General features: G+C 39.6%; 1 protein-coding gene across 3 annotated transcripts in view; it reads left to right on the forward strand.

The window, feature by feature from the left end:
- Positions 1-10427, forward strand: part of HD1 (histone deacetylase 1) — a 35183-nt gene extending 24756 nt beyond the window's left edge. For all 3 annotated transcript variants that reach the window (XM_010268024.3, XM_088887745.1, XM_010268023.3), the window contains 2 exons: positions 9859-9927; positions 10013-10427. In XM_010268024.3, coding sequence (XP_010266326.1) covers positions 9859-9927; positions 10013-10126 — 183 coding nt within the window. In that variant the 3' untranslated portion in view covers positions 10127-10427. The remainder of the gene's footprint in view (positions 1-9858; positions 9928-10012) is intronic.
- The last annotated feature ends 1073 nt before the right edge of the window (positions 10428-11500 follow it).

The following is an 11500-nucleotide window of genomic DNA, read 5'->3' on the forward strand; positions in this document are numbered from 1 at the left end:
TAAAATTTTCTGTTAGATTGTAGTTAAAAGCACTGTTCCTACCACAAGCATTTTATTATGATAACCTGCACGGGTATGCTTTGGGAGTTACAGGAAAATGAATCCATGCTATCAAATCATAATCTTATACATGTAGGTCAAATTGTCATTTATAATTTCTCAATTTTCTCTGTTGATAAAGATGTAGAGGTAGCAAGAATTGCTAGGTTGACAAAAGCCAGCAAACCTCAACTCATAGTTTTCAAGGCGCCAAGGCAAGGCTAGGCGACCATGGGGGCGCCCAGGTGCGTAGGTGCCTAGGCGGGCGCCTAGCCCTCGCCTAGGCGATGGAATTTAAAACTAAGGTTTCTGATGGATTTCTACCCTTTTGAACTAGTTTTTTTTGGATTTATGTATTCTACACTTGCTTTTGTGCTTGGAACTTGAAAGAACTGAAGGGGCAGAGCCCCTATTTTAGATCAACAAGGAACAAATACTAAAATAAAAGAAGAAAATGAAAAAGAAAAGTAGGGGGCGGAGACCCTGTTCTAGACCCAGAAAATCTGGTGAAAAAATATTGAAATAAAAGAAGAAAAGAAGGGACGGAGCCCCTGTTTCAGAAATCAATGATGAGAACAAACAAAAGCTGAAAAAATGGAAGAAATTAAGAAAAAAAAGAAGGGGGCGGAGCCCCTGTTTTAGACCCAGAAAAGCTGGTGAAAAAATATTAAAATAAAAGAAGAATATGAAGAATAAAAGAAGGGGCGGAGCCCCTGTTCCAACCCTGTTTCATACACCAATAATGAGAAAAAAAAAGCTGAAAACATGCAGGAAATTTAAGAACAAAAGAAGGGGGCGGAGCCCCTGTTTTAGTCCAATAAAATGATTCAAAAAACTTAGAGAAAAGATACAAAAAGGAAGAGGAGAAAATGAGGCGTAGCCACTGTTTTAAACCAGGAAACTAGGGCTGTTCACGGGTCGGGTTGGGTCGGTTTACTGAGATTTTTTCAACCGACCCGACCTGGTCGGGTTACCTGAAATTGAAACCGAAACCGTCCCTGTGTTAAGCAAAATTGACCTGGTCAGTTTGAGTCGGGTTGGGTCGGTTTGAGTCGGTTTGGGTCGGTTTCGGCTCTAAGTTCAACCATGGTAATAAATTGGTAGATTGGAGAAAGAAGACTGAAATTTGATGTAAAAAAGGACACCTAATTCTATTAGAGAAAGAAGACTGAAATTGGTAGGGGGCGGACCAAGTTAGAATAGAAGTTATCAAGAAAATAGAAAGTCAAGCTGTATTAGAGAAAGAAGACTGAAATTTGTATATTTCAAGAAACCTTATAATCGAAGTAAAAAAGGACACCTAATTCTAATTGTAATTGGTTGCCTATTTGGTGTAAAAGACCATAAAAACTAGGATCCTTTGATTCTTTTCTTTAAACTTTTCCAAAAAAATTCCTTGTCTAGTTGTCTTACAATACTTGCCATTAATGTCATTCTTAACTAGAAGACTAGAAATTAAGTTAGGTTGTAACTAGGATAGAGACAAATTAGTTAAGTAGGAACTAAGTAGGTTGTAAATACTAACTAGGAACTAACTACTAACTATGAAAACCGAAACCGACCCGAACCATCGGTTTATGATTTTTTACAACCCGAAACCGACCGGTGCTGAAGAAAACCCGGCCGATTCGGTTTGGGTCGGTCCGAGTTGGTCGGTTTGGGTCTTCTTATGAATAGCCCTACAGGAAACAAATAACAAAACTAAGAAGAAGAAGACTGTGTGGGAACGATGGAGGCTGTTGTTCTCTCATCTTCCTCAGTTCGATACTTCGATTCTATTGTCAATGTGAAACCCTTGAAGATTAACTTTGTTTTTACTTTCCTAATACAAAAGCATGATAACATGCAATAGGTTCTATTATAATAACTAAAACAACTAGTAAAATATTATATATTTTATATTTTTTATTTAATAAATATTTATATAAGCATGCGCCTAACATAGTTGGTGTTTGGGCGAGGCGTTCTTTGAAAAGCACCTAGTCGCCTAGGCATTGCCTTGACAACTATGCCTCAACTATAAAATAAATAAACTTTTTTTTTTTTCAAACCCCAAAATTTACTCCTAGTGGAGGGGGCCATAGTAAATTTTATTAATAAAATCAATGAAAGGCCTAGGAGGGGGCATAAAAACCTTACCCCTCAAAAAAAGCTATACAATAGGCATTTGGCTCATAAATATACAAGGCTGTCCGAATGCATTCATAAGAAAAAAGCCTAATGAATACGAAGATAAGGAACTGTCCAAAAAGCCTAATGCGATTCTTAACGTGTGAAGGGCAATCAATGAGAGACAAGAAGCTGGAATCATGTCGAAGTTCAAAAGCCATTTTTGCTAGAGAATCTACCACCTGATTTACTTCCCTATAGATATGATGAATGGTAAACTAAACAGGAACTGTCCGAATTGCCTCTATGAAGTACCAATCGACCAGGAGGGGGGGGGGATGGGATGCCACTTATGCTGTCAACCAAAAGGGATCAGCACTCTGCCACCATATTTGTGGTTTCTCCATGGTATTTAGAGAAACAAAGTCGAACACCATTTTGGGAGTCACCTACCTCCCTGAGTAGGACCAAATACAAGTCTTGTTCACTCCTTCCCTAGCCAATGAATCTACTAGAGAGTTCGAAGATCTTTGGACCTATCTGGATGAGGTGTTCAATCTGATTGCCAATGATATCAATCTCTAATAGCATACAGCCGAGATACGGAAAAAAAATTTGCCTCATCCATCCTATGGCCACTTGGGTGTCACTTTCAATCTCTAGATTGGTATAACCAACAGAATGAGCCAATCTTACCCCTTGAAGAAGTGATAATAGTTCAGCCTGGACTGTTGTTCCATCAATTGAACCTGAATAAATCACCAAAATTTCTCCTGATTTCTGAAAGCCCTCCAATTCCTGAATGACGAGGATGCACCAGGCTGCAATCATCAAATAACATCCAATGGCATAGGGAACCAGAACTTATGTCAACAATGATCAGGTTGAGAGTCATTCATAAAAAAAAAATGATCAGGTTGAGAGCTAAAGAGCCAAGTCGAGAAAGGTATGAGGGTGATGGAGAACTTCAACCAGGTGACTAGAAGGAGAATAGAACTTAAGCTGGAGAAGAAATGCTTTCTACTCAAGGACTCAAAGATTAGAGGAAGAGAAATCTGAAAATCAGAGAAGATAGAAGGGTAATGGTTATACTGGACATATTCATAAAAGAAATGGTTTACTGGACATGGAGGTGTTAAAATGGTTCAGAGGTTTTATGGACGATTTAATCTTTTTGGTGAAGAAGCAAGGGTGGAGGAACAAGCTGGTCAGAGAAGGAAAGAGATTCTTGGTAGATAACAGAAGAAACAATAACGGTTGGTTCATTACCTTAACAGAAGTCTGATAGGCCCCCAATTAACCTTACGTATGCTAGGAAAAGGGAAAGGGCAGCAATCGGTTAAGGGGGGAAATAATTGAACACATGGGGCTTGCCAGCTGGGCATTTATAGAGGAAGTCAGAAGGGAATAAGAAGAGTCTTGGGGCATTTATAGCTATGTCAGTTATGAATAAGAAGAGTGTTGGGCATTTATAACTAGGCCAGCTGGGCATTTATGGGGGGGGAGTCAGTTATGCTGTCAGAAGAATATAAGAAGGGTCTTTGGGGGATGGGGCAGGGCATGCTTTTGTTGAGTGAAGAATACTGTGAGTGATTGGGAGAGCCGGCGGTCTCTCGAAGAACCGACCTACTGTTAATGTTTTCCTTTGAATGAATATCAATTTCTCTTTATCTGAGTTGTGGAGTTCTTGCCTTGTGTCTGAGAATTGTGTGTGAACTTTTCGGGACATAACAAAGTCTTTGGCGAGTTTAAGAAAAAAATGAGTTTTTTTACCAGAAGGCAGAGGAAAGCAGGGTTGGCTGATGTTGGCTGCAGCATTAGAAGAGCTTGTTTTAAAGTATGGGGAGCATTTGAGAACTGAAAACACCATTAATTTGGGAGAAGAGGAACAGTTAGGCATCGGAGAGGAGAAGGTAGATAATAAACGAGAAAAAACAGTGGTAAACGCAATACAAGAAGAATCAATGATACTATCTTCTGCAACTTTTCCAAAAGTAGTGTGGAAAGGGAATAAGACAGATTGGTTCAAGAGAAAGGTAGTTATTGGCAAAGAATAAAGTTGAGAATTGGAGAGAAATTCTGGAAGTGGTAATGGAGAGACTGCAATCAAAGGAGGTGTTTCTAATCCCGTGTGATGAACAGAAGGCAATCCTAGATATGGGGGAGATTCAAGTGGAAATAAGCTTCAGATTGGTAACAATAGAAAACTGGTCGTCCTCTTGTAATGGGAAGACTTTACTAGAAAGTAGCCTTGTTATTAACCTTCTTGGTCTGCCATTCAACCTCTGGAAGGAACATATTTTCCACAAGATTGCAATAGTATGTGGTGGTTTGCTAGAGGCGTACTGCTTGCAAGACATGTGACCAGCCAAGATTAAGATTGTGGGAGTGCGACCAGAAGAAAGTTCCTTGTACATGGAGATTTTTGTTGATGATTGCTGGAGAACAATCTGTTTGACGTTGGAGGCTGAAGAGATACTTTCATTTCCAGGGGCGAAGGTAGAGGACAATGCTGATGTGGACAGTTGGTTGCTATGTGGAAGAAGTTGGGTGGATCACCCAAAAGGTCAAAAAGATGTTTAAGTTTTGGAAACTGAAAAGACAGGAGAAAATTTAAGAACAGGTCTCTTTCCTTAGAAGGTTAAATTTTTTATATATTTTTTTGAATTTAATCCAACCGCCCATAAGGCTTCTTGGAGATTTTGAAATCAAAACCAAATCAAGGTGGGTCATTTGGAGCCGGGCTGAGGGAAGAGAATGGTGTTAGCCCAAGAACTGAGTTTGTTTGTTTGTCCAGGCCGGGTCACGCCAGTTTTTAATGAACTATGTGCTAGAGTTTGTTTGTTCGTCCCCTTCGACTCCTCTAAGCCAACCTTAGTCTCTTGTAGGAGTGGTTTCCCTTCCTCCCCTCTTTGATGGCAGATGGTTCCAAGTTTCTAGGGAAGAATCTCTATTGGAAAAACTGTTAGGTGGGAAACTCAATGACCCCTGATAAACCTATCCTCGTTACCATAGAGAACAACATGAAGACTTTAAGGATGAGACCGACTAGGAGGAACTTAGGGAAATCAAAGAAGAGAAAGTTCATCAACCATCAAGCGTTGAAACTATTGATTCAACAAGAGGCTACAAGTTTGTGGACTTTGACCAGCTTGGAATAGAACTGTTATTTAGACTTTGGAGAAGACTCTGGTACTGAAGTTTTGGAGCTAAAGGAAGTGGGCATTGGAGAATCTATTGCAGACTTTGGGGGGGTTGTTGGAGGAACCTTAAAGTGAGGGGAATGTAGGAATAAATCAAGTACAAGCACAGGGTGTCCATAATTGGGGTTTAGATCTTCACTATGAGCCAAACTTAGGTGTACCTAAGGACAGGTTGTTGCTGAAAAGGAACCTAACCCTTCAAAGCCGGCCTATGGGAAGGATAGTGTTCATTTGGTTCATGGAGATTCTTCCTACCTTTCTCCTTCTCATGTTCTCCCCTGTTATGTTACTTTTATAATTTTGTCATCCCTAATTTTTGTGCTAACTCTCCTATTGTTATTGTAGTTCTAGTCATTGGCACCGCACCTGTTGCGGAAAGTGACCCTAGTGTATTATAAAAGGAAAGAGGAGGTGGAGGAATGACATTGGAGGAGGAGATTATGGACTTGGTGCTAGGAAATTTAGCAATTTTAGTTGAATTGGAGGAGCAAAATGAGAAAAGGCTGGAGGAGCAGGGGTTCAATTCAGAATCAGTAGAGAGAGAAGGGGAAGTTGGTCCAAATCAAGAAAAAGAGGGAGGAAACAGTGGTCCGTCAAAACAAAGAGAAGAAGTTTGAGTGAAGTGGAAAAATTAGCCTGTGGAGCGTCTTAGACAAAAAGCAACCAAATCTGCACAACAAGGAGTTGTGCAGTGCTCAATCAAAAGCTGTACATCTTCTAAATTGTTTACTCTGTGTGCATAGATGCAAAAAGAGCCCTAGAATTACAAAAAAAAGCTATAAGATCTATTCCTGAAAGGCTCTAGAGTTGGCCTTTAGAGAGAGAGAGAGAGAGGTATGACGTGATCAAGCTGCTTTATTGGGAAGTTTCCTTTGGGAAATTAAACACCTTGGATAACCTACAAAAGAAAAGACCCTACCTCTGTATCTCCCCAAATTGGCGTTTCCTTTGCAAAGCAAATGGAGAGAGCTTTTACCACCTGCTAATTTCCTGCCCTTCTGTCGTGAAACTTTGGGAAAAGATCTTTGGTCCTTTTGGGTGCAGGTGGAGGAGGCCTTTGCAAATCGGGGGGCTTTTCGACCCTACAACTTTTAAGTGGCCTAAGAAAAGAGTGAGAGTCTTATGGAGGTGTGTTAGGGCTGCTTTAGTTTGGACAGTTTGGGGGGAAAGAACTTAACAGAATTTTTAATGATAAAGGGACAAGGATTTTGTATGGGAGTGTCTGCTGTTTAGGGCTATTAACTGGGCTAAAGCTATGGATCTTTTTTCACTTTTCTCCTTTGATGATGTATGGAGAAATTGGGAACTAGTTGCTAAAGGTTCTTCGGTTAAGGACAAACCTGTTATAGCCTGGAAGCCTCTGGAAGAAAGTTTCATAAAACTAAACTTTGATGGAAGCAGTCTTGGTAATCTTGGCCCCTCTGGGATTAGGGGAGTATTCAGGGATGCAGAGGGCAGATAGTGGCCTTATTCTCCCGTCCAATTGGAGTGGGGATGCGGTTAGTGCAGAGGTCCAAGCTGTTTTACAGGGGTCTCAATTTGCTAAAGAGATAAACCTTAGAAATCTACTCCAAAGTGGTATAATAGGGTGGCTGAAAGAACCGGAGACAGTGACTTGGCCTTTCAGGGGGGCGTTGACAAGATTCAAATGGCTAAGTTCTAATATAGCAGCCAGAGTTCAGTGGGAGAGAAGATCAGAAAATGGGCTGGCAGATCTACTAGCTAAGCAAGGGGTGAATAGGGGTCAATTATTCTGGGCTACACTGTAATTTATATTGTTTTTGAGGCTGCATCTCGCGCCTCTTGGGAAAACTAAATGCTGTATCAGTTGTAAATCCATCTTAAAAAAAATTAATGAAATGATTTATTATTCATAAAAAAAGATCTATTACTAAGTTGTTTATGTGTTCCTACCCATGAGTACATCCTGCCACAGAATCCTTTACATAAATTTTCCTCTGAAGCATACATATTTTCAAACAGTCTTTTGTTTCTTTTCGCCCATATTGTCCAAACCACTAATCTGGTCTTATTCCCCAAATAACCTTGCCTTCTTTAGAGAGGCTCTTCAAGTGCCAACTCTGAAGCACTGCTATCAGATTTTTTGGGAAACAGAACTGAGCTTCAAACAGACCCAAAAACTTTGTCCAAAGGAAACGAGCAACTCTGCAGTGGATCAGTAGATGATCTAAATCTTTAGAAGCTTCCCCACACATTATGCACTTGCTAGGCAGCACACTCATCCCTCTCCTATCCAAAATCTCTGCTGTCAAACACTTGCCTGACACTGCACCCATAATAAAAAAAGCAGCTTTTGGAGGGGCTTCCATATTCCACACTACAACTTCTGGGAAATCCACCATCTCTGCCTCCGTGAGTTTATTATAGGAAGATCTCACATGTGTATCCTTTGTAAAGCTAGTGGTGAGACCCTTCCTCATTTATTAATCTCTTGCTCTCTTCTGGCTTGCATTTGGAAATACTTTTGCTCTCTTTGGTTGTAGATGGATCCCCCCATAGGATGTGGTTAGTTTGTTCAACCCCAACTTCTTGAGGCAACAGAAAAAAAGAGGAAGAGTCTTGTCGGGGGTAATAAGAGCAGCAGTGGTGTGGACTGTTTGGGAAGAAACAAATCAAAAGATCTTTAATGAGAAGAGTAAGTCAATGGGGTATATGATTGGAGCCATAGAAGTTAGGACTGCATATTGGGTAAAAACATCGGATCTCATTCAAAATGTCTCAACTAATGACATAATAAGGAAATGGACTGAAGTGGAACTAACGTCTCAACTAATGACATAATAAGAATGGAATGGAAGCATCTAGAGGTAAATAAGCTTAAGCTGAACTTGATGGCAGCTCTTTGGGCAATCTGAGGAGGGCAGGTATAGGGGGAGTATTTAGAGACCACCAAGGAGTGGTAGTGGCTTTGTTTCAGGACCATTTGGCATTGGAAATGCGGCTCAGGCTGAAATAATGGCTTTCTTACAAGGAATGAGACTAGAAGTATAGCTAGGAGTTAGGGAGTTAGAAGCTGAAGGAGACTCACAATTAGTCATTTCATGGACCAAGCAAATCAACTCAGTACCTTGGAAATATAGATTTGCCTTCAGGGAAATTGATCTTCTGGCAAAGAGGATTATTTCTAAATTCAGCTGGGTAAGAAGAACTACAAATGGGATGGCGGATGTTCTAGCAAAACAAGGAGCTGATAGACCTCTTTTATTTTGGTAAAAGTTGTAATATGTTGTAATATGGGCTGGTGAATTACTACAACAATTGTACTAAACTTCCGATTTAAATAAGCAATAAACTTTTGCTGATAAAAAAACAGTGATCTGGCTGAGGAAGAAGCTACCATACTCCTACCCCTAATGGTGTATAAAGGGCAGCAAAGTGCACGAGGCTCCCACCAATGCAGGGTCTGGGGACACAGCCTTACCCCGGCACATACAGAGAGGTTGTTTCCAACACCTAATGGTGTCATCTATATTAACATTTGGACATCTTCTAGTAGGGCTGTCAACACTACCTAATAATTGGAATCTGAGTTTGAAATTCGATTTGATCAAACCAGATTATTGATCTGAAAATTCTGATTCTTTTGTAATTGGATCAAACCTGGATCCACCCCAATCTGATTCAAATTCAATAATATAAAATTAACATATATTTATAAATAGATTTGGTTTAAATGCATTGAAGACTCATACGTTGAAATCTCATGGAAGTTATTTTTAATTAATATTCTTTATAATATGTAATAACCATTTTCTAATTTATGTTTTAATAAAATATAATATTTTATTCATATGTTAGTTTATTTTTTTAATGGTATATAATATCTGAATCTAATCCAAGTCTAGGAAGATCTGTACATAAGAAAAAGTACATCTATGTAGGAGGTGCAACTTGCTATGTTATGTCTTCAAAGTTCCAATAACCCCTTGCGTTTTAGTTGAAGTTCTTGCTTGGCAATATCCATTCTGAACCTGGCTCAACCAACCTGAGCTTTGCAGGGGTTGGACTTTGTACTTGTGCTTGGTATACTAATCCTGACCCCAGCTAAGATTAAGGTCTTCAAGTGACCCCAGCCTGGACCTAGTGTGCCCAACCTTAACTGAAACCCATCTTTTGATGTCTGTTACTTGCATGGGGTTGTCTTATGATCGGTTTCTTGAGCCTTGCCTCTAAGCACTGTGCAATTTCCAATATAGAAGCTTATTTTCCCTTACGATAAAAAACAAAACCTAATTTTCGTAGTCTATGAGAAGGAGATTTCACATGTAGAAGACAGAAGGGGGTGGGTGGGTGGCTGTAAACTTATTTTGTTATGAGATCCAGATTTCTTGTGTGAAGATCGGGAAGAAAGTCAAGAAAATAATTTCAAAAGCTTAGAAGAGGATATATAGATAGCCTCGGACCCTGCAAAAGTTACTTTTAAATCACATGATACTTTTTGCCATGGCAGTTTTCTAGTTCTGACAATAACTCCGTGCATGCTCAGGATGATCAGAAAGTAGTTGCAGAACATGACAAAGGTGTAGATGCAACAGCAGAGGTCTCATGTTCAAAGGTGAATCCTGAAACACAACTACCTTCACCGATAGAGTCTTTCAGCTTTTGCAGCTTCTTACGGTTTTTCTTTTGGCCATTGTCAGGCTCCAGATGCAGCTTCTATGTCGATAGATGAACCAATCAGTGTGAAAGCCGAACAAGAAAGCTTGAATAAGTCATCTGATCATCCAGTTCAGATGCACTCGACCATACCTTGAGCAAACATCGACTTCCACCAACACCAATGCCAACTGTATGGTTATCTGTATATCTTAGTGGCTGCATATTTTTGGCATAACCTTCATTGTTTCTTTTGTGTATTTATATTTTTGCATGGGTGAGCTAGGAACTCAAAATATGAATCCCTAAACCTGGTTCTTCTAGTTTGTTTCAGACAAGTACGTAGGTGTTCTGTAACAAGAAACCATGTTTTGAAACTACTGAGATGCACAGAACGATGAGACATGTTAATTTATTAATGAAAATATCATAGAAATGCACAATTAAATGTCTCATTAATCGATACTCTAACTTTGTTGGGTGTTGTGATCCTTTAGTCTTAATGCCTGTTAAGGCTTTTTTGAGCATTTTGTTATATTTTGTTTTCGCTGCCTGACAAGGATACATTCTCAAGTCTGGAACTGGATTGTTGTAGTTTTGTTTGAACTCTCTGCATTTGAAAACTCTGATTGTTTTAGATTTTTCTGTTGAGATGCCTTCTAATTTTGGATGCATTATGTATATACAATGTGTTATTGATGTGTTTTTAAGAGTAAGTTGATTCCCTGTTTTGTTCATGCATATCTTAATTATTCTATCTAATCCTAACATTTTCGAAGCGTATCCCAATGTCTCTTCGAAGATATCTCAACAGAAGGATACTAAGGAGGCTTCTGATACTAAGGAGGTAAACTAAGGAGGCTTCTATTAGATCTAGTTTTTGAACATTGGCTTCTCATAAAGTCTAATGTGAGGACACAGAGGAATACTAAGGAGGCTGAAGGACCAGAGGATTTTCCATATGTGAAATCGTTCTAAGGCCCAAAGTTGCCCACTCAAAAATACTTGTCACACGGTTATAATCAACCTTGCTTTTTGGCGGTTTGGCCAAGTTCAACTGAAACTTTCAATGGTCAAGGTGGATTATCATGTGGCAGTACTATGACAAATTACAGAGAAAATCTGTTATGCATCATAGCAAAGTTTTTTTTTTTTATTTTCTTTTTTATTTCAGAAAAAAGAACCATTTAGAAAAGAGTGCTACTGCTGGGCAGTTAAGAAATGACAAAAAATGATAAACAATTGACAACTAATCAACCCCCCGGTGGGGGGGGTCTAATTGGTATTCAACAACCCCGACTATCATGCAAAAAGGGCATTATACATCGAGTCCGGATCTCCTGCCCACGAGAACTCTGCCCACATTAATCACAGCCACTATGCAGAGGATGAGATATTCTCAATTCATGGGGGGTAGTGTAGTGTGGGTAGGCATGGGCAGGAGATCCGGAGTCTTATACATCATACATGAACATTTGATAACTAATCAACTAGTAGCCAATCAGCTGGTCTGGTATTCAACAAAATTCACC

The sequence above is a fragment of the Nelumbo nucifera genome, chromosome 5 (genome assembly GCF_055504915.1).
Source record: "Nelumbo nucifera cultivar China Antique chromosome 5, China Antique-T2T, whole genome shotgun sequence".
NCBI classification, from domain to species: domain Eukaryota; kingdom Viridiplantae; phylum Streptophyta; class Magnoliopsida; order Proteales; family Nelumbonaceae; genus Nelumbo; species Nelumbo nucifera.